Source organism: Tympanuchus pallidicinctus, unplaced genomic scaffold (genome assembly GCF_026119805.1).
Source record: "Tympanuchus pallidicinctus isolate F22 unplaced genomic scaffold, pur_lepc_1.0 scaffold16, whole genome shotgun sequence".
Lineage (NCBI taxonomy): Eukaryota > Metazoa > Chordata > Aves > Galliformes > Phasianidae > Tympanuchus > Tympanuchus pallidicinctus.
The window spans coordinates 29,208,344-29,235,040 of NW_026294679.1; the positions used below are offsets into that span (position 1 = coordinate 29,208,344).

Sequence of the window (26,697 nt, forward strand, 5' to 3'; positions counted from 1 at the left end):
CCTCAACCTTTGACATAATATTTAGTTCAGAATACAGTTAATGTAGTATTTCAAGTAGTTGTCATATTTAATTAATTGTTAATAAAGATAACTTTGCAGATGCTTTAGAACCCGTAAATACAGCAGGAGATAACTATTAAATTTGATATTTAAAGCTACTGATTGCTTTATAGCTAAAAGGCACGAAGCTTTTTTTATGTGACATTTTTATTAGTGTTGGTTATCTGAACTTAGCAAATGGCAGTCTTCCACAACACAGCAGACAACTCAGCCATTAGCTTCATTCTGAATATGTTACCTCAAACTCTTTTTCAACCAGTGTGGCATGAATTGGAAACTTTGCTGTACAAATATGCTAGTACTAATTTTCTATAGTAGCAACAGCAATTCTCATCTGGTCGCTGCAGTTGTCTAATTACCAGTGTCAGGAGAAGATTACTATTTAGTTATACAAAAAGTAGATTAAAAAAAAAACAACTTTTAGTTGTACTCAGAGTACCAAAGCAGTGTATTAAATGGGATGGTCTTCAATTATGATCTAGCATCAATTGTCTCCAGCTAGCTCCAACCCCTATTGGATGGATATAGTTGATTTGTTTTACATGTAACTAGAAATTTCTGTACAGAAGTACCCGAGATGCTATAATTTCATAATGCAATATTAAAAGCTGTCCAACATAATGAGATTCTGCTCTTCTTTGTTCACTGGGTTTTGTTGCAGAAAGAACTAGCTGCTCAGTGTGCAGATAAGTTATTAATCCCTACTGAGAGATCATGAGGAAGAAGGGAAACTTCAAACATGATAAAAATTGATACTTGCAAGTTTTATGGAAATAAATTTAAACAGTGTCTAAAAATGTCAGCTATGCATGCTTTAAAATGGCTAATGAGAAGGGTGGTTTGTATGGCATCTGAAAGGGATGTTTCTTCTAGTACCCTTGCATTGAGTTAGTGTTAATAAAAAAGTTAGAGAATGAAACTTCAGAGTAGGCTTTCTATTACAGCAGTCTAAATTTTTAAATCCTAATTTTCTGAAAGTGTGCTATAATACTTAGTAAATGGCATTTCATAAATAAATCCTTGCCAGTAGAATGAGGAAAAGGATGTCAACAAATGTGCTGTACAGTCACATTGCACTGACCCATAATTTAAGTGATGTGACTTAATTGAAAGTAAACAGATATCACCTGTCAAAATGTTCTGTGTAGATGATGAAAAAATGATGTATGCAATTCAGGCCCTTAAGTTATGAGAGCAGTTAAGTGAACTAAAAGCTTGATTATATGAGCTGTCAGTGTGAAATTGGCCCTGAAGGTTTAGTCTAACTCTACTCTTAAATATCCTATGGGAAGAGTTCTAAATAGTTCATCAATAACAGGTTGATGAAACGTATATATTTTTTTTCCCCAAATACAAAGCTTTTTCTACATTATTCTGGAAACCTTTCAGGGACTGAGAGCAACTAGCTCTTAGTTACAGAGGGATAAAATAACATTTTTTCCAGTCATTTTCTGAGTCATTACTCTGTTTCTAGAAGTAAGTATCCTGAAAACAATTATTTTCTGGCTAATGATTGTCTCTGTCTGACATCTTCAGCTTGCTCAATACAAGGTGACTCTTATTGTTAGCAGTGGCTAGCAGCCATTTTTCCAGAAAGTCAATGAGAACCTGCTCTTCTTTTAGGAAGGCGTGATGGATCAAATGTCTTCAAGGCATGCAAATCCTGTGGGTTGGGTAGAGTTACTTTCTGCACCTCTCACATATGTAGTTGGTGTTTTGATTATCCATGCCACAGGTGTTCAGTGCCTGGACACTATGAATATAGGTTTTAACCTTTCCCCAAAATCCTTCTAAATACACTTGATTTGTAGCAATGGCAGCTGAGGATTAGGAATAACAGCCTTTATGTGCAGGCACCCTGTCTCTTCCCTTTCCTTGCTTAGAGCCCAGATTCCAGCTGCTGGGCTATTTTGGCTCCCTCACTTGCTGCTCTTGGTTAGTCGTGTAACTAAAGCCATAAGCCCTTCTCACTAAAGGTAATTGGCTTAAAGAGTGCACCCTGTAGGCAATTTTCTGGCTTTTCAGTTTAAAGACAGTGTTAGTGACAATTAGTCTTTGTGGCATGAGGAAAAATAACGTTAAGGCCCTATAGTACCAGCTTTACCTGGTTAGGGTGGCATGTGTGCTCTTCAGAAGCCTCTGTGGGACTCTCATGCTATATTTAAAGCGTCCTGTAACTTAGGAAGCTATTTGATTTGGAACGAATGCTGCATTTACCTCAAGCTTCTGGAATGGGACATAGCATCCAAATCTCCAAAAATACTACATGTAACCCCAGATTCTGGTACATAGTGCCAAATCAGAATGCTCTGGTATTAGGGTGAATTTGGTCTGCCTTTTCTTGATTGCTGGGCCTATGCTCTATTTGAGAATGTCAGTGTTCTCTCCTTACCTAGTTACAGCTGATTCAAAAATGGCCAAGGGCAGTTAGTGCTATGGCAGGTGTTTAAAAAATAAATACCCAAAACAAGATGTTCTATGTCCCTAGAGTTGGCCAAGATAATCTAGGAAATAATGGTCTTCCTACTACATTAATATTTTTTTTTTTTTGAGGGGTTGCAAGGTACAAATATACTCTGGACCTGCTGTCAAAATTGCTCTCCTGTCTAGAAGGTTCTTGTTTCACTTTTTCACTTACTCTTGGATTTGTTACATCATTTTAACACCTTCTGCCAGGTCTGTAGTGTGGGGCAAATGAGGTTTTCAATGTTAAGTTTGCTTTCTTAATTGCATGAACAAATCAAAATTGCTTAAGAGTTGTCATCTTAAACAGTAACAGTGAACCAAACATGTTTGAGCAGAATCCCTCTCCAGTTTGTCTACTTCATATTGATGTTTCTGAGTGTAAATTAAAATGCACTGTTGGTTGTATAGTCTTTGGTAGTTCAAGGTGGGTGCTTGAAGGTAAGCCCCTGACACAGAAAGATGAACAGATCATGGGATCCTGTAAGTGTTTGGCTGTTTCACTCCCAAAGTATAGCAAATGTACTGCCCCTCTTTGAGGGAAGGAATATCCCATGCTTAGGAATTGTATACCTTAGCTGTAGCAGCTGACTGAAAGGGCAGGTACTGGTATTGCTGTGGGCTGTGGTCATGTGGAGGAGTTCCAGTGTTGTCTTTTGGCACTCATCCTTGCTTCATGTGGATGGTGCTCTGCTGAGACAGCTCTGCCTCTGTGTGCTTGGAATGCTGTAGTGAGGTGCCTCCCCTTCCTGCCATTCCTTGCTCTGCCCCACCCATTCTCTCTCATCTGAGTCTGTCATCCTTTCTTTGCTTTAAGCTTTGTGATGTTCAAATTCAGTGCACTGACTGGAAAAGCAAGGTGAGGACTGTGTTTGGAAAGTGAAAGTTAAGGATCCTTCCACAATGAATTACAATAACTCCTTGTAGGAGAGTGATGAGAAATATGAAAAGAATGTGTAGGATCTAATAACACAAGAAGTTGGCTAATGGGAGTTACCTTATGGAGGCTCATAACCATACAGTATGTAGCTGTGGGCTTTCTTGATTTTTCTGATTACATGCCTTTCTATAGCAAATAGTCTACTAACCTGTGTTGCAGAAACTTGCTTTCTGACCCTGCAGGATGTTATTATTGGCTGCAACATCCAACTTTTTATCTGAAGAAAATATGCCAAAGGTGGAGAGTAGGAAATATTACTCTTGAAAAACACTGGATAGTGGTTGTGGACATTTCCACCTATTCTTAGTGGCAAAACACAGTTAAATTTCCATATTAAATATGTGGGATTGTGTACTACTTTTCTAAACCTGTATTTAGGACTAACAGTAAATTTGTTTGGTTTTCCAGAAATAATTCTTCAGGTAGGAAGGCAATCAAAATAGAGTTTAAAAAATAATACGCCCTGTAGAATAACAAAAACCAGCATTCAAAGAAAATGTCATGTGAATATATTCTTCCATGTCCCAAATGTCACTGTAAATACACTAATGACATGGATCAAAAAAGTCTGATTCCTTAACTTGCACAGATTCAGTGTATTTCTTTCATGCAGTATGATATTGCGCTTTCAACTTCGGGAGTCAGAGGTAAACAAAGGAGGAGGTATAGAACAAAGTTTATGTAAGCTCCGGAGTGTTGGAATTAATCCAATATTAATTTCGGATCATTTTCATAGATCCAATTCCAATACCATTCTTAGCAAAAACTGGGAAGAAGAATTGGTTATCCATGTGAATGAGATTGCTGTCTGGGAGAATGTGAAGCAGAGCTATAGGTATTTTTCCAGGGCATGTGAATTGTCATAGAGCTTATCCCAGGCTGTGGGAACATTTGGGGGAGTGTGTGGGGGGGGAGTTTATCACTTCCACAATATTGAAGACACATTTGCAGTATGATTGACAAGATGAGGAGGTGGTATATCATTTCTTTCCGCATCAAGGGACTAGAAACAAGTGAATCCAAAACTAGAACTTAGCTGCTTTATTTATCCTTTGAACAGGTGCAGTACAAGCAGCTGCAATAAGATCTTTCATACACTCCACCCATGATTCCCTGTAATTCATGTGTCCTAAAGACAACCTCGAAAGTAGGCAGAACAGTCCTGTACAGTATTATTTTTTTAAGTACACTGCAGGATGCCGATCCTTCCCAGAGAAGCGGATCTGAGTTGCATGTAATTTTGTGACATGGTTAAGTGTCTCTGAGTATTTAGTTCTGTTATTTAATTTGGTCTGTAACTTCTTTTGTTTTAATTACAATGTCTTCTCAGCCAGCACTGCTTAAAATTATTTGCCTCATACTAACTAGACTTTCAGTTAGCTACTTTTGAGGAAAACATTAAGACTACTCCTGAATAGTATTCCTTTTGTCTACATTTAATTTTGCTCCTCCCTGATTAGGAATTAGATTGGATCTCCAAACTCTCAAAGCCATGGAAGTATTCTTGTCAGATAGTCAATTAAGCCTTCTTCTTTCAATGAATAAAGGAAGAAAAATAAAAAGGAAGATTTTTTTTTGCACTTGGCTCTAGAACTTTTACAGGGAATTTTCTGGTCTTGAGGATAGCAGTCCTTAATTTTCATATTCTGCTAAAGTATCTGCTCCTGGCTGCTGTTTGAGAGTAGTGACGGCCTGGCTCATGCAGCTACCTTAATATGAGGATGTCTTTGTGTATGCTAATTCTGTAAAAAGAGTTAGCGTAGAAACAATTCTTTAAAAGAATCTTTTTCCACAGCAGTTCACCTGCCTTAACAAGAACAAAATAGGGATCAAGAGGCAAGGAAAAAAAAATCTCAAAATTTTCCTAAAAACAGAGGAGAGTGCATGTCATATTCTGAAGCTGTTTGTATCTCCCCATTGATACTATAGTTACATTAATGTGATAATCAGTAAAAATTTTTTTTTCTCAATATGTCACAAACTAGAATTATTCTGGCTGAATTCTGAGTTCCATTATAAAAGCTCAGGCATCTAATCATTTCCCAATACTTATTTGAATGCTTTCATGTATTTTGGTGAAACCGTTATATCAAACATTCCACACTCATCTTTATTTTGGATTAAATTTTTTTTAAATACAGGAGGGGAGAAAATCAAATAATACATTAGTAAGCAAACATACCACTCAATGAGAGGACATGCAATGTCCTTGTGTTCTTGTAGTTTAGTTTCAAATTTCTTGTTGGTACTCAAGAAATGTACTTCCCCTATTGTCTCCTGAACATATACCAAATGTGATCTGAGATTTGCCTTTTGGATTTAAGTGACCTACAGAAAAATCTTACATGCTTTTTTTCTAAGTGTCTATGTTAAAGAGATCCCCCTGATAAGTGTGTGTGTGTGTGTGTGTGTATATATATGTACACATTCTTTTCTCTGTCATTTGGACATAGAATGGTTTGGAAGGTACCTCTCAGATCATTCCGTTTCTACTTCCCTGCTGCAGGCAGGGTTGCCAACCATTAAATCAAGCACTAGACCAGATTGCCAAGGGTCCTATTCAACCTGACCTCAAACACCTTCAGGAATGGAGCATTTGCAAACTCTCTGGTGTGCCCTTGCACATCGCCACACTCTCAGTGAAAAATTTCTCCTAACATTTAATCTAATCTAAATCTTCCCTCTTCTAGCTTAAAACCTCATCCTATCACTATTTACCCATGTGAAACAGTTGATTTCCTTTCTGTTTATAAGCTCCCCTCAAGCGTTGGAAGGCCACAATGAGGTCTCTCCACAGCCTTTTCTCCCAGGTCCTTCAGCCTGTCTTCATAGGAGAGGTGCTCCAGGAGTCTGATCATCTACCTGTGATGTCTTCCAACCCCTTCTGTTGCAGCCCAGGATACTGTTGGCTGTTGATGTGATCCACCTGGACTTCAGTAGGGCCTCTGACACTATCCCCCACTACATTCTTTGGAGAAGCTGGCTGCCCATGGTTTGGATGGGCGTACACCTCTGCTGGGTGAAACACTGTCTGGATGGCCAGGCACAAAGAATTGCAGTCAATGGGGTTAAATTCAGTTGGCTGCTGGTCATGAGTGGTGTGCCCCAGGGCTCTGTACTGGGGCCACTTCTATTCAACATCTTTACCAATGGTCTTGATGAGGTGACTGAGTGCACCCTCAGTAAGTTTGCAGATGATACCAAGTTGGGAGGAAGTGTCAATCTGCCTGAGGGGAGAAGGGCACTGCAGAGAGACCTGGATAGATTAGATCGATGGGCCAAGGCAAACTGCATGAGTTTCAATAGGGTCAAGTGTTGGATTCTGCATTTTGGTCGCAACAACCCCAGGCAACCCTACAGGCTTGGGGATGAGTGGCTGGAAAGATGCCTATGGAAAGGGACCTTGGTGTACTGATGCTCAGTTGGCTGAATGTCAGTCAGAAGTGTGCCCAGCTGGCCAAGAAGGCCAATGGCATCCTGGCTTGGATCAGGAATGGTGTGGTGAGCAGGACTAGGGAAGTAATACTCGGCATTGGTGTTCAGTTTTGGGCACCTCAGTACAGAAACAACATTGAGCTGGAGCAGGTCCAAAGAAGGGCAATGAGGCTTGTGAGGGGCTTGGATAATAAACCCTATGAAGACAGACTGAAGGAACTGGGGATGTTCAGTCTGGGGAAAAGGAAGCTGAGGGAAAAACTTATTGCTCTCTTCCAATATCTGAAGGGTGCTTACAGTGAGAGCGAGGTTGGTTTCTTCTCACAGGTGACAAGACGACGGGAAATGGCCTCAAGTTGTGTCAGGGTAAGTTTAGATTGGATATCAGGAAACACTTATTTACAGAAAGGATGTTAAGCACTGGAATAGGCTCCCCAGGGAGTGGCTGAGTCACCATCTCTGGATGTGTTTAAAAACCATTTGGATGTGGTGCTCAGGGACATGATTTAGTGGTGGGTTGCTAGTTAGGGCAGCATGTTTAGGTCATGATTGGACTCGATCTTTAAGGTCTTTTCCAACCTGAGTGATTCTATGATTCTGGGCTGCAAGTGTGTGCTCCTTGCTCATCTTAAATTTTCCATCTACTAGAACACCGAAGTTCCTCTCAGAAGGGCTGAAATGCACCGTTTTTGTCCACCGTTTACTTGATCTTAGTAAAAATGTAGTCTGAGCTGATGGTATGTTTATGCTTTGTATTTTGTTTAATTCCTTTAGAATTCTTCAACACAAGACTTTGAGTTTTTCTCCTGATTCAAGTAGTTTGTTGTGCTAGCATTTGTCTGCTTTGTCTAGCTAGACAATAGTTTTGCTGTCCGTTGGATGAAATTCTGAAGCCTGTCCAAAAGGCTCAGTGGCTCTAGGAGTACTTGTCAGAACAGGCGCTGATGTGGACAAATGAATAAATAGCCATTGGTTCAACTGTGCATCTTGGTAATACTACTTTAGTAATTTGGATCACTTTGTCCTTCAAGTTAGTTGCACTGTTACCATTCTCAATTGGATAATGTAACAGGAAGTGTATCTAAACAATCTCATGTTTAAGGAGAGTTGCCTATAAGCTGCACTTAAAAATTGGTGTTAACATTAACCTCTGCTTAGGCTTGAAATATGGTTTTCATTTGATTTTTTTCCATAAATATGATTGTTTTTCACTGGGAGATAAAGTAGCTGTAAGATTAGACAAAGAGCACAAATATTGGAAGTACAGGCTTATTTCAAGATAACGACGTTGCAAGTAAGGTGTTTGTATCAGTGGACTTTGATTTTTGCTTTACATGTCTTTTGCCATCCAAGCATTCTGTATCATCCTGCTAGGTCTGAGACAGAATTTTGTTTGGAGTGAGTAATGTCAAGAGAAATCATAGGCTCTGGTCTGAAAGAGGAGATAGGACTGTAAACATGCTGGCATAGGACCATAATGAAGAAAGCTGGCTTGGCACCTATTGTTCTGTACCAACCCTTTACTATAACAACTGTGTTCTAATGATCACAGATGTCATCAATTTTAATTCAAACAAGGAAGCTGGAAGCTTGAAAAATAACTAGTTCTGCTTCCATCTCAGTGCTTACTCAAACTGCTTACACTGGGAGTTAGAACAAATATTTTCAGTTCATCTATGTGTTATTCCAAATAGATTCTTGTGTTGGTGATACTCTTTCAATACTTTTGAAGGGGGAAGGGGCAGAAGTGTACTATTTCTCAATTGTGAGAGAAATTGAGTCTTTAAAGAATCAAAGTACCACAAGTCACAAAGTTTTAGCTTGAATATAATTAAAAAATCCTTATGGTTTCGTGTATCTTTTACCAAGTCTCAGTGATAAGCTCAATTTCAAGTGTCTTATCTCTTTTTTTTCTTTTTTTTTTTCTTTAGTCCATACTGTCATACTTCTATCAGTGTGTGAGATGCTATTGTTGGCAAGCCTTTAATGGATGCTCCTGGAATTTCACTGCAAGAGCCATGACTTCTGTTTTATCTGAAATCTCACTGGCTCTTGATGACAGACAAACTCTGTTTTTAGCAATGCTGAAGGTCAGGCAAATGACTGCTTTCCAAATAGAGTAACTGAAGATACCGGGACAGATTTATTCCTGGTATAATACTGCTAGTTCTATGAAGTTTCAGGGAAAATAGATTTGTAAAGAGCCTTGACAATTAAAGGATAATACCTCTGTTGTCATTCACTTGTGCGAAAAGGAGGTTGGAAAATCATTTAATATAAATTTTCTTTCTGTGAGTAATGCTACCTGCCTCAAAGATATTTTTACCTGGTATAAACCAACCTAGCTTCACTAAGGAAACTGAGCAACATGGACTGTGCTTTTGTTTATTTATCGGAAAGTCTAGCTTGAAAGTTCTGAATAGAAGAGCAGGGTTTGAGGTTTTCTGACTGCATATTTCTTAGGGTTAATCTAGGAAATGTGTAGGAAGTCCTAGGCTGCTTTCCTAGTGGCATTTGGGATAATTATTTTTCACACATTCAATTTTAGTTACAGTTTTGGCTGTCTCATGCCTATAGGCTGGCTATCAAGCAGACTGGTTAGATTTTTTTTTTTATTGCAAGCTATCCATGACCTTAATTCAGATATAAGGCAATAATGATTTTGCAGTTGGGCCAGAAAAGTTCAGTAGAAAATGAAAACTTGACAGAGTTGTATCACTGCTCAGCTGTTAGGAAGGGGATCACCAAAGCCTCCGTAGAATAACAACTTCAATGACTAACATTCTCAGAAGCTATGAAGAATTTGGCTGTGGGGTGACCTCTTTGCAGCATTTCAATACCTAAAGAGAGCCTACAAAGGGGAGGGGAATCAACTCTTTGAAAGGGTTGATAATTGCAGGATGAGAGAGGGGAAATCTAGGTTGGATGTCAGGGGAAAATTCTTTACAGAGAGAGTGGTGAGGTGCTGGAACAGCTGCCCAGAGAGTCTGTGGATGCCCCGTCCCTGGAGGTGTTGAAGGCCAGGTTGGATGGGGCCCTGGGCAGCCTGGTCTGGTTATTCAATGGGGAGGGTGGTGGCCCTGCCTGTGACAGAGGGGTTGGAGATTCACAATCCTTGAGGTCCTTTCCGACTCTGGGTATTCTGTGATTCTGTGATTTCTTATAGGAGAAACTTTGTTGCATAAATCATAGCCATACTGACAATTTGCTAATCCACACGGAAAGTAGAGCTTGTGGATGCAGTAAGTGTGCAAGTGTCAGCACAGGTTAGCTGTGTCTCATGAGGAAGTGCTTTTCATCTCCTACTTGAGTTAACTGATCAGTTGGAAGTATCTAAAGCCATGGTTAGAGATAGATCCTTTTGTTGGTAAAAGACGTCACTGTCTATGACATATTATATACTAGTGACTAGGGCTATTACTCATTACCAGTTTCCCATGACGTTAGGAGTTGGGGAAAAAAACTAAGATTAATTTTTTAACAAAGAGGTCACTATAAAAAAAAAAAGTGTGAAATAAGTGTAAATTTTATTACATTTTGTTTAATAGTTGCAAATATAATTTTTTTTTTTTGCAGTTGAGTGGCAGAACTATATACTTTAAATCTTCAACAGTGTTTTGTTGCTTCAGTAGTAATGCCTCTTATTTATTTCTATGAAAACTACAATACCTGCAATAACATCATCTGATAGAGCAAATTCTTAGCCACAAAACATTATTTTTCAACATGGTTACCACCATTAGCTGTGCACTTTGTCTAGCATGGAGGCCAAAGAGCCTGCTTGCTGTACTCGTAAAATCTGTGTGGCTCTCTAGAACCTGGCTTATCTTTCACATCGCTGTTGCCACTGCTGAAACATGCTACCCACCACCTTGCTATGCTAATATCCACTATTTGGACTCTATAAATGTTCAGCAAGTTTCAGAGGGGGCCATTTGTCAGCATGGGGGTATTCAATTCCACTCCTTTGCTTCATGCACTTCTATGTCAGGCGCTGCCTCTCTGCTGCCATCTGTTGCATGGCAACAGCATGTAATGTAACATTAGTGGGAAGGTTCCACCTCTACTGCTGTACCACCATTTGCCTCTGACGTTGTGGGCCAGCTTAATAAAAGAGGAAGCATTACTTTTGGAGCAGTCCTCTAACTTCTTGGTGAAATTAAGACCGAAGTAACAGTTCAGCAAGTTTTTCCATCAGAAGGGCAAAATATTTCCCTAGTAATAGATATCTTGATGGCCATAAAGTACAAACAGCTGTTACAGTAATGAGGCAGGACTTCTTCCTGTTAGCTTAGCTTTGACTAATGCTATACCCCTAAAGGCTCTGCTTTCCCAAATCATTCATGGCATATGCTTTTTAAATCCATAAAACAATCCTGCACTTGCTATATACTCTGTTCTAATGCCAAAGCAAATCTATGTTCTACTTGTGGCACCTGCTGTGGCACCTGTTTCAGCTACTTTAGGGTACTACTGAGCATACTAACATATTAAAGCCCTGTCAACATAGCTCCCTTTGGAAAATATATAGCTCTATGCTTTAATAATTTATCATAACTCATTAAGAGAGAGTTAATGAGCATTCAGTACTTATAACAATTTGGATTAGTACCCTTCATGAAATAGGGGCATATATGTAAGTAAGAAGGGGCCTCATGTAGTTTTCAGGTACTTTCATCTTTAACAGATCTCAACAATTTCGCATCATGAATAAACTGAATGTTTAAAAACTTAATCAGTTAAAGTATTAACAAATGCTGTTACACTGAAAGCTGTCATCAGGTTTTGGAAACTGCTGTATTTTGAAATACAGAAAATACTGTCACATCAATCATTTTCAGAAAGCTGCAAAGTCACTTGTAGTGTTATAAAGCAGTTAATAGAGAAACTGGAAAGCTTGTGTTTGGACTCAGATGAAGTTCAGGCTAAGTAATGGAGAATTGGAGAATATAATATTTTTGCTGTGCTTATGCTCTATTTCTAATATGCTGACAGTAAAAAACAAGAAAACTAAAATCCCCAGAGGTGGTCCTCTGGTCTTCCAAGAAGGTTGGAGTCACAGAAGGGATATCTTGAGTGGAATTCATTTCTGCACAAAACTTGTTGACTCATTAACTTCCTCAACAGGTTGATTCACACCTCACTTGGGGGAGGTACTTGTAGTCATGCAGTTTCAAAAGCTATTTATTGAAGAACAGTTCTATTCTTTCCCTTGTTTTTTTTTGTTTTTTTTTTAGAAGGATTTAACCGCTGAACATTTAGACTTGCAGTTCTCTATTCATTTTTTTTTTGAGGACTGATTATCATTGTACCTACTAATACAGGTATAAGACTTTCTAATTGCACACTGACATAGCATAAGCAGCACACTGGTTTCTTATCAGTCTTTACGTAAGATAGGCATGACTTTGTGTCATATCTGAGTTGCAATCAGCAGATGCTGAACTTGACAGCCGAGTGCTTTTTCTCTGGATTGTCATGTTACACATTCTTACAGCATCATGTGTGGTATAAAAACAAAAAAACAAAAAAAAAAAACAGTGACCCCCCCCCCCCAAGAGTCATAACCAATACCCAATTGTCTGTAGAATGTAAGCACTCGTTGCAAATCTCTTCACAGGGGCTGCAACAGATGCTAGAATTATGCATGAAATTGATGATTTCATGTGAGTTCTATTTGTGATGTTCTCACAAAGCAGTGGAGTTAGAAAAGCAATGATAATGTCTGCAAGTAGGGAATCAAGACTGATGTTTTAAGACATGTTTTTTTCCCTCCCTATGTTTTGATTTTTCCATTTTCCTTCGTATTTTATCAAGAACTTCTTTTAATACTTGGTTGCCTTCTTTATAATTGTCTCCTGTGTAATTTGCCTAAAATAGTGCTTAATGCCATTTTTTTTTTTTTTTTTAACTTTCAAACATTTATTGCTTGTTGATTGTACTTTATTTCTCTGAGGTACAGGGCCAGAGTGGTTTGCGTCCCACTACAGGAGGTAGGCACTGTACATGTGTGGAAGAATTCAGTCAGTGTCTCACTTTAAAAGCAGAATTTCCTTAAACTTCTGGTGCATCTTTATTGGCAAGGATTGATAGATTAATAAAAGTTTGTATTTATATCTTCACTGTGCAGTAGATAGCTTCATTATCAACTATCACATATGCTTAATATTACTCAAAGCAGTCTTGGAAGTCTCTTCCATTTTTTCATAAAATTTTACTGGTATGATTGCCAGAAGTGAGAGAAGGCTAAAGGTGGGTTAATATGAGTCTTTTTTTCCAGTTATCACTCTAGATATCTCTAAAAGAATGGCATTTTCATAAAGCATTAATTGTTATTTCCTAGTCATAGATTAAGTGGCTCATGTTGCTTGCTCAAATTTTTATGAATTTTACTTGTACATATCCTGGACTTGGAATGACCTGAAAGACTCAAGATAGATGCATTATTCACTTATTTACGTAATTTTGCAGTCTCTTGAAGAGCTTTATAATTCTATAAATAGAAAACCTATCCTGCGATAGAGATTACTAAAACACTTCCTTTCGGCACTTGTCTGCCACAGAAATTTCCTCAGCTGCCCAATAACCATCCACATTTGAAGTGAAAGCCTCCTATTGTTAAATAGGTGCTTATTCACTCTGAAAGGTGTTTTCTGCTACCATTCAGCTGACATGTTTTGCTAGTAAATAATTTGTCCACAAACACAATTCATGAGACTGAGCAATGTTAGTGTGATACTGTGAGAGAAGGAAGAATATTAAGAGCAAACAAAATTAAGAAGAAGACCAGGAAGGATATGTGTCAGTCATTCATAAAGTAATCTCCTGATCTATGAGGCCTTAGAGAATCTTGGCCAAAAACAGTCTGACAACATATTAAAACACAAATGCCTATAGATCTTGTACATGCATAGGTGGTGTATAGCTCTGCAGAACTTTACTGTGAATATAACTCTGCCTGGAGAAAAGCTGAGATCTGGATGGACCTGAGATTTGCGTGTTGAAATTAGGAAATACATCTATTTTTTTTGTCTTTTTTAGAGACATTCTTACTTCAGACATACACTGCAATCCAAAACAACACGTCAGGTTTCTTTTTTTTTTTTTTTTTCTTGCTGACAAATTGGGATAATGAAGCTCATATCCTGCAGTTTAGCTAGGTCTTCATTAGCGATCAAAACAGAGGGTTACATTTTTTCATGTGTTCCTTTCATTCCTTATTGGTAACAGACAATTAGCAGAAGGAATCCCTATAAAAGCAACTGTTGTTATATATATTTTCATCTACAGAAATTTACTGTTTAGTAATGCATTTTGTAGTAGATGGACGAAAACACAAACTGGTCATAGGCAGGCCACTTCAAACTTTCTCGGACTTTCTTGGGCAAATGAAAACTTGGCTGCTGCTTCCCCAAAGCCAGTAGCATATAACATGCTGTACTGCAAAAGTTAGCGTCTAATGTGGCCAAGGAAAGCATTGCTTGCTCAAATTCTGAGCTTGAATGCATTCCTTCCATGTACGTAAATAGAGATGCCCTGTAAACATCTATTCCAGCTCAGAATATGCAAATAAATTGTCTTAATTGGTGTATTTATCCTGGACCAGGAGAGGAAAACTCCCAATTTGGGCATGCTGAATTGTGAAACTTACTGTGACTAGGTATGTAGTATGTAGTATGTAGGTATGTCCCTACAAACTCTGATTCTAGTGCTACTGAGAAAAATGGCTGCAGTTTCCAAGAAAGGAATGGAGGAAAAAAAGAAAAGTAGCTTTGATGTGAAAGTGAAGCAAAGCACCTGCAGAACAACTTTAATGTACAAGATGCACAGATTCATGATCCATAGCTAGCCTGAATCAAATTACGCTCTGAATCAAGCACAAATGCACATCTTAAACTAAAGAATAGATGCGTATTAATCCACATAAAGCTTAGCTAACCATACGTAGAAGAATAAATATGATTTTTGTGTAACTTATGCATCTAAACTTTATTACTTAAGAACATTTATTGGGTAGAAACCTAATCCATTTTCAAACATCTACCTTAAACTTCTATACTGCTGATCATACAACAAAACTTGTAGACATCTTTGTCACTTGCTAATAGTTTCCTTCCAAGTACGATTAATTACATGAAAGAGTAGAAATGTATAAAAGTTTAAGAGCTGAGAAGCATATATAGAGGGCATATTTCAAGGCCCTGCCTTGAGCATTCCATTAAAATGTGAGGCTCTTAACTTGTTGCTGCTTATATAGTTAAATGGTGGATACCACACCTAGATGAGATAAAATGGGAAAGAAGCACAATACCCAGAAAGAATGGGGTGAAACAATGATCCAGAATAGCTTATTTACAATAAGTTATTCTCTAGGCTCCTAAAAGATTGCTAGATGAATGCTAAGAAATAGCTACTATAATGATATTACGGCTGGCAAGGAGTGAAAATTCTTAATTGTCACAGCAAAAAGTAAAAATCAAAGTTTCTGTTTTTCCTGTTGTGGAAGTAGTTACATTTAAAAAAAAAAAATACTGTGAATGTGCTGCTGAAAGGGGTGGTGAAGTAAAAATGCTTTACTATTTTTGAAAACCCTAGAGACTGGCAGTTTAAACAAAAAAAAAATCCATCTGCAAATTAAAAACACAGTCACTTATCCAAAGATAATTGAGTCCGCTTGAACTGTGCACTCTGCTGAATTAGGAATCATGAGATCATATTTTCCTACCTCTATCTGGGATGGAAATGTCCCTAGAATATCTTTCCTTGCAGTGTTTGGGAATTTTTGAGTCATATTTGAGCCCAGAACTTGGGCATAAAAATAGAGGACAGTGATGAAGGTGAGTGGCAGTGCTTGAATCTTCAAACGGAGATCAGTTCAGATGAAGCGCCATTCATCACAGGCAAGCTAGTATTAATTAGCTAAGGTCATTAATTTCTTAAAGGTCTTTCTAAATATTCCACTTCTTTCTCAGATTATGGCTTCTCAAATTTAAGACATTCTTGTTAAAACTTTGCACCCTTCTTTGGCGCTGCATTTTCTTACTTTAGTTTCAATTGTACTTTTTAGGGTGTATTGGCTTATAAACAATATTGATGTTAGTTTAAGGATGATTTTCTGAACCATTTTAGAATGTATTCTGTCTTCTATGCAGTGCTTTCTAAAATTTTTCTAAAAAAAATTTCTAGGAAATAGTGCAGATAAGGAAGGGAGCTGACAAAGAAGTACTTAGTGGAGGAGGAAGACCAGGTTAAACTTTGTGTAGCACATCTGGCTGACGTAATTTCTTTCGGGCCAGGATTGAAACAAGCTTCTGACCCCTATTTATATAGAAGCCACTCTTTCAGATCTTATTTGGCCATGTGTTTCGTTATAAGCTTGATCGTGGGGAGAAGAGAAAGCAAGTAAGTAATCTTTCATGGTCACTGAATCTACCATTGTTGCAATTCTGGTTAAACTGAAAGTGCTGTTTCTTTCTCAATAAATTATACTCTTACTAATTTTATTTTGAATCCAAAATAGCTTTTAGCTATGGGCAGTGCTAGTACATTAATACATATTTGGCATCTTTGCTTGATTGAGATGCGAGAGCAAAGCTTGAGCTACTACATTTTGTTGGGTAAAATAAACATCCTCAGTCTTTAGAACTTCTTCCTTCCTGAAATCTCCTTTATTTTTCAGGGACTCTGCTGGAATACCTGGCAGGATGTTGTTGGCCACTAAATGTGGCACAGCGTATGGCAAAAGAAATCTGCATTGTACTTCTGTGGGGGAAACTTACAAACAGTTCTTTATTTTCTTTTATTATTATTCACTTAAATTTTAAAGCTGCTTTCATTCTGGAGTTCTGAAACTTTTGATTTTGTTTCTCTTACAGAGATGAATGCCACAGGTACAAAACACTCTTGAAGATAAGAATGCTGTTTGATAGGTAGCTGATTCTGATAGTGCTGGGCAATTCAGCTGGAAGAGACTCACACTGAACAGTCTCTAAAACCTTGAAGACAGAATAGTGACATTATACTGACTGTAGTTGATGCAAATTTAGTTCTGATTCAATGTCACTGTGTACATGTGCTACATTCCATCTTCTCTTGTGCCCTTCTTTGCTCTTATAGCATCTGCAGGCAAAGCTTGGAGTTGAATGCTACATATTTTTCATTTAGGGACAGGACTGCTATTTGCTGTGTCAAATTGGCTTCTAGTACTTAATTGATCAGAGGAGGAATTATTCCCCTGGCAGACAGAAACAAAATGAACTCAATAAATATACACTTTGAAAGAATAGTTAACTGTAAACCTGCATCAAAGCACCTTAAGTTACAAACACACAGGAGCAGAAGAGTTGCTTACAGATTAAAAAATTGTGCTTCAGCCTCAGGATGTGCTCAAAGTAAAAGCTATTTTATTTTGAGCCATTTAATATCAGAATTGGCTGCAGGCCACTAAATGTCAAATGAATGCACATGGTATTGTTTCAGATGCCCTTTCAGTGAGGCCTTACTGCTGTTGAGCAGATCAAAACTCCTTCAAAATTGTAAAGCACTGTGTCTTGGATATATACAGTGAAAGGCCTTAAGCAGAATGACCTTAAAAAGAAAATCTGAGCATAGTGGCCAATGGGAAAAGACAATGCTGATACTTGTAGGGATAGAGACAAATTACTTCTATCAGGAGATCCAAATGCAGAGTATGGATTGAAATAAGATGAAAGCAGTGGAAAATCTGAAGGGTGTATTGATAAGTAAGATTTGTCTTCATAAGCATTTACCTTATAAAATTGCCCTAAAATGAATTCAAACTGAAAAATGAGGTAGGGAGAAAGAAGAATTTGGGGGAAAGAAATATTGGCACTTGTAGTCCTGCAAGCACTTAAAAGCTTAATGTAACTTGGCTGCAGGGAGTTGTCCTGTGGAAATCTCCAGGAAGGTGAAGCATCAATACCTCAGCTATTTTCTCAAACGTAATTTGCATTAAGGATATTAAACTCTGGTACCAAAGAAGAACTCAGTAGCACACTATCATGGCACAATGTATGATGATAAAAGCAAACTGGATGGTTGAAATAGCTGTTTTTTGATGAATTGTAGGAGAATAGAGATTACTAAAGCTAATACTGTACAAGATTTAGAGAGCTGTGTAGTCTTCTGGCTTTGCCAACACATCCTTTAAAATGCTCCATCCACATTTGATTATAGACTGGTCATTCTTCTTACAGGCTCAGCTCCAAAACATTTCCATTTATTTATTTAAACAAAAGACAGGACATTTTAACCAGAAAATGTGAAGCTGGGACAGAGGAGAGAAGGTTGGAATACCTTCTAACCAAGGACAGAAGTTTTCACACTCAAAAATATTCCCTCCCCCCCACACTATGCTGTAGTATCCCCAAGGCTGAGGTAAACTGGGTGGCTGCTGCAGTACAGATTTGAGCATAGTGTTCTGAACTGTGTTTGACTGGTTGTCCCACAGAATCTTTGTGTTTCTGATACGGTGGCTCCTTATATTGAAGAGAAGTAGATTAAAGCTATTTTGGGTGTTCTCACATGTATTCTAACCTTCCCTCCTAACTAGAGATGAAACATTAGCATGAGAGGCCACTTCAGTGTGCCTCTGCAGCATGCCAGCTCAGCTTTGCTTAATATAAATAGAAACTCTTCAAGATGTCAATGGCACGTTTTGCAGATCCCCTGTGCATTCATTTAAGGTGTGTTTTGTTCTCCTATTAAAAACAAATAATAAAAAAAAACTACTTTTATTAAAAAGCCTAGTACTGATTTGGAAAGCAGTAAGAAATTTTATTTGGGAAGATGGTAGCTGCAAAAAGTAAATTTTCTCTAGGCTTGATTTGCGATACCATAGAATCCTTAGAGTAGGAAGGGACCTTTAAAGGTCATCTAGACTTGAGCAAAGCTTTTGACACTGTCTCCCACACTATTCTCTTGGAGAAGCTGGCAGCCTGTGGCTTGCAGAGGTGCACTCCTTGCTGGGTAAAGAACTGGCTGGATGACTGAGCCAAAAGAGTGATGGTGAATGGAGTTAAATCCAGCTGGTGATTGGTCACAAGTGGTGTTACCCAGGCATCGGTATTGGGGTCTGTCTTGTTCAGTATGTTTATTGATGATCTGGATGAAGGCATTGAGTGCACCCTCAATAAGTTTGCAGATGACATCAAGTTGGCAGGGAGTGTCAGTCTGCCTGGGGGTAGGAGCCAGCAGTGTGCTCAGGTGGCCGACAAGGCCAATGGCTTCCTGGCTTGTATGAGAAATAGTGTTGCCAGCAGGAACAGGGAAGTGATCCTCTACTTAGCCCTAGTGAGGCCACACCTTGAGTACTGTGTTCAGTTCTGGACCCGTCACTACAAGAAAGACATTGAGTCCTTGGAGCTTGTTCAGAGAAGGGCAATGAAGCTGGTGGGGGGTTTGGAGTATTTATGGGGAGCAGCTGAGGGAGCCTACTCATTTAAGAAACAAAACATAGAATTCCTCAATTGACTTTTTCACAGTGTAGATGAGAGAGGAACTGATACATACAGTCTGGAGATAACTAGTTGGATCCATTTGGGTATTCGTCACTTTGCTGTTAACTGCTCCACACTGGGATTTCAATGTTTCCTCATTCCAGTGGGTCATGCTTTTATATGTAGAATGAGGTGGTTCTCCTGCCACTCTCAGGCATTGTGAGCCTCAGTGCTTAAAAAGCCTGTGAAGGTTTGCTGGAAACATCTATATAAAACAGTGGTAAAATGAGGGAGACTTTAAATGCTGCTTTCTGCAGACTTTATTTTCTTGTGATTCTTAGTGTTTGCCCATTCCTTTTCTTCTATTAAAAAAAAAAAAAAAAGTGCTACAGTCACTCTGATAGCTTGTGTCCTGTCTCTGAATTTCAGCTGAACTGTGGAACTGAACATTACCTCATGCTATTTTCTTCTTTTGTATGTATCCAGAGGTGAAGAGGGTGTTCATTTCCAGTGCTTTAGCATATTTATAGTGCTAGTGAGATATTTTCTTAAATGCAAAGGTGTAATGTGTTGATTTGAGGGCTGGGGTCAGGAAGAGGGCAGGCATAGCTGAAGTCCTAGGAAAAGAAGAGGCCCTGACTAATTCTGCAAGATGCTGTATTAGCACCTTCTCACTTGTGTAGGCCTCTGTATGTATTTTCGTCTGTCAGTAAGTTAGGAATTCCTTGCGGTAGGGAAGCTATGTCCATCTACCTGTTTATACAAGCATTCTTGATAATATTTTAACACTCAGCCATTGAAATGCTGCCTGATCCCATCTCTCCCATTTTGGAGTGGAGCTGAGGAGCCTGCAAGGAAGCACATCTTGTTCTCAAGGTGGTGCAGCAGCTGTACTTTGTATTCCACTTCCCAGAGCTCCTGCTAGGTGGTCCTTGCTCTGAACCCAGTGCAGACTTATTTTTTTGGGCACAGCTGTCACTGTTGTGCTATATATCTACCCAGTACACAGCTCTCCTTACAGTGAGATATCACTGTATTATCACAGTGTGATACCACTAGCCTGCCCACAAGTTTTAAGCTGGGCATATTGGAAGTCAGATGTCTATCTTGTTGGAAACTTCTGAGAGCTTGAGCAAGTGTTTCTGTGCTTTTCTAAGATGAGAAATATACTTTACTTTCCAACTTGCAGCCTGTTCTTGAGCTTGGGTGCTAAAGAAATGCAATTAAAATTAGGTCTTACTGTCACTGGTATCCTGGTTTCTTTTTTTTATTTTATTTTTTTTATTATTATTATTTTTTAATTACTTTACTTTTTTTCTAATCAACTGACATATTATAATTATACCTTGAGTCTGGGGCAAATAGTCTGTGACCCTTGCAACACCTGGCAGCTGAAAGCTGTGCCATAATCTAGAGCAAATGAGTTAAGACTGTTACAATTTTTTTCTGAAATAGCTCTCTGGGTTTTACCTACTTACATTTTAAGACAAAAGCGTTAGTGGACAAAATGAAAACTGTATTTTAACTGGACAGTATTTATATATTCATTTATTAATTTTGTAATGCTCTATTAGAGGAAAAGCAGGGATGACAGTAAAGTAGAATTTATGGTGTGGGCAAATAGATCTGGATTTTTGCTCTAATCCTGAGGTTTAATTAACATCAATGCTTCATTTAAAAAATATTATAAAAGAACATCTTAAATAGAAAATAAGTCCTGAAGATTTCACAAAAACACTGATCTGTCTGCAACCACTTAATAAATAAATGGTTGATCAGAGCTGAATTTTCAGATTAAGAAAACATGCCAACAGATAAGCACTTTGCATTCCATTCCTTTCTGTTGGATCTTTAAAAATGGGAACAAGATAGTCTTGAAAGTGCTTTGGCACTTTAGATCTGGCTCTCCTTTATCTCCGTGTGTGCTGGTATTTTGTCCCCAGCAACTCCTGAAGGTTCTCAGTGTCCTCTGTAACTGCCCACTCTGGATTCACTTGAAAGCTTCCTGGAGTAGTCTGTTACCTTCTAGCAAAAATAGGTTTAACTCTGTATTTGGATATGGATATTTCATACACATTAGACTCTTAGAGTTTAACATGTAAAGTTACAGGGAAACAAGTAATCTACATAGCATCTTTCATAGCCACTGGGAAGAATGGGGGAAGTAGTAATTATCTCCTGGTATGATTCTGAATGATATATTGAACTGGATCCATACTTGCAAGTCTTGCATAGATTATCATCTGCCTGTGAAGGTGGCTCCTGAAATGGGAGCCAGAACAGTAGAACTGTATGAACGAATCCAGCACAGTTGGTTACTACTGTTAAAATTAGTTGAAGATGTGGTTATGAATTCCTTTCCTTTCATTTTAAAATAAAGGAACCTTGGTTTATAAGCCATGATCGTGATATTCATCACATTTCTTCTGTAACTCTTCTGTAGCTCTGAGCCTCAGGCAGGCTGTTGCAATGCCTATAGTTAAAATTCAAATTTGCCCAGGAATTTTTGTTTTATAGGCTTTCCTGATCAACACATCTTATCATTTTGGTAGTGTTTTCTTAAAACACGTTTGGCAGAAAATATCCCACTAGAGTAAGTGAAACTGGTATGATTATCTCTTCCCTCAAAATTTGTATCTAATTCTATGTCAGTTGTAGTTAACTTCTGTATGCTTATTTATATTTTATTTTATAACATCTAAATTTTGAACTGGAAGAAGTAAGAATCAGAAACTGAGAGAAGTCAATGTGTTTCACCCTGGAAAATGGTAGGAATGTTGCACATAGGAATTTCACCTTGCAGTCAGACATGGTTTATGCTTACTATACTGAAGGAACAAGAGTCAACAACTGCAGGTGTGGTTTCCTTGGTATTACCCTTGGTGTGGTGGTGATTTTTTCAGTGAGGAAATTAATGAAGTGGGTATCTTAAAAGCATTAGCAAAGATCTGTAGCTTATATCTGTACCTCATAAATACTGAGTGCAGAGAAGAAGGGAAAAATCTGATGTGCTCATTGAAAACTGGCTGAAGGTATCTGAAGGCTCTTCTCTAGTTGGAGTTCAATAATGGAGTGAAATTTCATAGATGGCTTTTGGATGGTAACTGTTGAGTCAAGGCCTGAATCACTGATTGAGCACCTGGGGAAAGGACCTGGTCAGCCCTGGGAGCACAGGTGAAGGCAATGCAGCTGTGGGACTGGAAGGGGTGGAGCCTGGCTGCACCTCTCTTAGACTTCATTTAAGGGCTGACTGCCACTGGGGAAGGATCTCTGGTTGCAGATCTCTCCCTTGTGGAGTTTCTCTTGTGAGCCTAGCTCTTTGGATATGGGTGAGCACATTTCCTTTGTAACGCCTTTCCATTGTGCTAGTCCCTCTGTCATTACACCTCTTAAGACCCCATTTCACTGTGTTGATTTTTCTGACTACTATAACTGTAGCGTATTGATTGCACCCAGATGCACCTGAGAGGGCTATGTTAAATATGGGTGAGAATACTGCTTGCTTGAAGATGCTGCATTCTACTGGGCACCTGGAGCTAGCACAGTGTGATTATGTAGTGAGGAATCAGAAATTCTGAACTGTTGTTACAGTAGTTGGATTTGCAGTTGGAGTATTCTAGTTACTTATTTCTAAAAGTGCTTGTCTTTTATTTTTGGATTGTTATGTGCAACAGGCTGATGGAGGTTATCTTGGATAAGTAGTGGTGTCTTGGTAATGGAGCTGTAGTTTTATGTGGGTTAAAGTTAACCAGAATACTTTCCTATAAAGCTCACTATAGGGAAACAAAACATGTTCAAGGTCCTTCACACATATTCCGTTTCTGTCTGATTAGTGTAATGAGTTAGTTTGGGAAAAATTACTATTAGGAGGAAAAATACAGTGAAGTCATGCAACGGTTATTGGCTTCTTAGTTTTCCAGTTCTGAGTAATGTCTCTATACAGCACCCCAAAATGAATTATGATAATTATCCCCTTCAAACGCAAATAATGACAAGTAGGTAATACTCTTGACCTCTGCAGAAATGTAAGTTAAGTGTATTTGTTTAATTTCCATAAGTTTTGTTGTTCTACCTGTACACGAATGAATACGACAATAGCAATAATTGAGGAAAATTGTGTTACAATTCTGGATAGTTCTGCAGAAGTAATATATGCACAGAATGACTTAAGAAGTTTTTTCTTTTCCTTTCCCCGTACAGATCACTCCTGGCAGCAAGGCAGCACAGTCACAGATGAATCAAGGGGACCTTGTGGTAGCCATTGATGGAGTCAATACTGACAGCATGACTCACTTAGAGGCTCAGAACAAGATCAAGTCAGCAAGTTACAACCTGAGCCTCACTCTTCAGAAGTATGTTGACATCAGTTAAAATCTTTGTGTTCCCAAGGATGTCCTATGAAACCCATGACTGAGGGCTATGTGTTTCTTCTTTACCTGTTAGTTTTATTTGAAGTGTCCAATGTATAGATATGAGGTGAACAGCTAAAATCTGTGGTGATTTTGTAGCAAGTAGCATGGATTTTTATAGATATCACAATGGCTTGTATGACATATGAATCTGTGTTGTATTTAGCCCACTGAATACAGGTGTAATTCCTTGTTCATTCAGGCTCCTGATAAAAGTCCAACAGTGATGTTTCTTTAGTCCTATGCGAAAACACACACTTTTGGTTAACATATGAATGACTGTTCCAGAAACAACTATCGTGAGTATTCTGATCCCATGGATTGAATCTGCCATTCCCAGAGTGAGAATTTTTATTAATGGTTTGGCACCTCTAAGTTCACACTGAGTTACCTGAGTGACCCCTCTGCATTTGATAGGGTAAAAAAGGTGTAGCTTCAGTGCAGGAAAGAAAAACATTTGAACGCAAGAAGGGGAGACTTTCTCACAGAAATGTGATAGAAGTCAGTTAAAAGTGGTCATTGAAGTTACTGAAACTTTAAAGTATTTTAAAAAAGATAAGGCATTATCCTGGATGCTTGCAGTTGAATCCTCATTCTGTGACCTTCTCCAGCATTTTTGGTCTAATTTAACAAAAAGTAGTGATAAAGAGATTCATATGGCATCTTTTGAAAAATGCTCTAAATTGTTTTGAGTTACTTACAGGTTGAAGAAGATAATTTCTGATAATTTATTGCAGACCTTCTGTTTGCTTTCCTATTGGATTCTTACGTTTCACATTTAGATAAGATCTCTCAGCAAAAACAATTTCACAAAATTTTGCATTGGTGAGAGAAAGACCAGTTAACACAAAATATTGGGTCAGTCACTCGTGATGGAGTGGACAAAAAAAATCTACTTTCTGTGCAGATTGTTGAGATGGGAACACTCGATTATCTGATACGTATTAAAGTCTGAAAACATGGAATACTTTCAAATTTAAAAGATATATGTGTGTTAGTAATTGGCTGTAGTGATAGGAAAACTGAAGCCGTAAATTTCAGTGATCTTAGACATCAATGTCTAGTAGTCACATGGCTCTAAAAAAATCTTTACAAGATCCTAGAATTCCTTACTGGAGGACCTGTGGCTTGATTTTTGTTGTTACAGCTCTGGAATCAAAGTGAACTTGTTTGTTTAGTCTGTAATGCCAAGGGAAAAACAGTGGAACATGAAATCTAGACATAAGTATTCTAAGACCAAAAGCTTTATATTTATCTAACTGCTATGGGCTCTCAAGAGCAATGGCCTTTCCTCTTATTGATCCTGACCATGAAGGTTTCATGAGTGTTTTTTATAACCTGACAGTTCAGATAGTGTTTGCTGCTACTCACTTTTATGTTCATACTTAAATTCCCCTTGGAGTTTCTTTTTCAGGGTGAAGAACTGGTGGTTTTTGTTTGGTTATCGAGCAAAATGTACATAGTGTCAGCACTTGTGCAGGATATCAAATTGCAAGACATCAAATGTAGTAGAATGGAAGCATTAAGAATGCTCATTAGTCCTGTCCTACTCTAAACAAAGAGTCTTCACTTCTCTGGCTATACAAACTTAGTTTTTCTTCAAGCACCATCAATTTGCCCTTCTCAATGTACACTAACATAGCTCTTCAGTGAGTGTTTTGTGTGGAGTGCTGGCCTGCGTTTGTCATGCAAGTATCTCATTATGGGTTAAGGAAGCTGTAGTTGTCAAGTGTTTTCTGATCTTTTCTGATCACACCCTTTCCTAAACTCGCTGTTAAATTTGCCTCTTATCACCTTATCTAGGCTATTATTTCACCGAACCTTCACAAAACTTTGTCAATGTCACGGAATTCCTTGGATAGAGAACTTGACAGCTGTGCCAGAGGTTTGATCAGGCAGTCAGAATTCAGCTTTCCAGTGGCATACTGCTTTTTCCTAATGCTCATTGTCAATTTCTGGCTGCTTAGATCTCCAGAACCTGCTATGTACTTCCCGTGCTGCTGGACAATGCTATTGGAAGGCTGTGATCATACTCTTTAATGAACTGCTGTGGAAAAAGAAAATGCTTCTAATCTTTTTGTGCCTTACTGGAGATTAGTTCTCAGTCATTTTACAGTATCTGTTTCTGATCGGTCACTTGAGCTGCACAGCTGCCCTCAGGCATTTTAGTCCCAGGCCAGTTAAAGTTCAACTGGCTGGCTATCCCACAGGAACTGGGCCATCTGCTTATTGTTCTGCTGCATTCAGTTCACAGGTAAAAAAAAAAAAATAATGAAATGCATGCAAAATTTATTTTTAATTGATACAAATAGGTTTCTTTTTAAAATTCAAATACAGTTCATGAATACAGTATTATTTGTTAACACATTTCACTGGAGCATCCACAGTATTCATTTGATCTTAACTCGAGGAATCTGATCAGCCTCCTTGGAAAGGATTCACCAAATGTACTGACTAAGTTTTGGAAAATGCTGTAATATGAGCATGCCTCATTCTGCTGGCATAGGCATTCCTGTGATGCTCCAAGATGCCTGCTTTGGTGTCACTACGAGTTCCTGCAGAGGAGCAGGGAAGGTGCAGGCCTGATATGCATTGACACAATGTCCCCCCCTTTCAGGGCAAGCCAGTGTTGGAATACAGTTTGCATTCAGGCAGCCACAATTGACTGCTTTTTGCTGGCAAATCAAAAGCTAAATAATACTTTTTAGTAGTGAAATGGGAAGAATCAGTTGTAAAGCTAGGAGAGATTTATGGTAAATATTTAATAGCTTTCCTTTTCTTGTGCAGCACCAAAAGATGGCTGATCCTGCAGTATTTATTTCAGATCTACCATAAATAAAGTATGTGGTAACAGCAAACTGCAAGCCAAGGAAATTGAAAGGTCATTGTGAACTGCTTTCTTTTGTCTGAAGCTGTGAATAGTAAACAATTC

The 26,697-nt window shown here is 38.4% G+C and overlaps 1 protein-coding gene across 12 annotated transcripts in view; it reads left to right on the plus strand.

The window, feature by feature from the left end:
- Nucleotides 1-26,697, plus strand: part of LDB3 (LIM domain binding 3) — a 119,821-nt gene that overhangs the window by 11,201 nt on the left and 81,923 nt on the right. For all 12 annotated transcript variants that reach the window (XM_052678063.1, XM_052678062.1, XM_052678064.1 and 9 more), the window contains exon 3: nucleotides 23,557-23,708. In XM_052678063.1, the coding sequence (XP_052534023.1) occupies nucleotides 23,557-23,708 (152 nt within the window). The remainder of the gene's footprint in view (nucleotides 1-23,556; nucleotides 23,709-26,697) is intronic.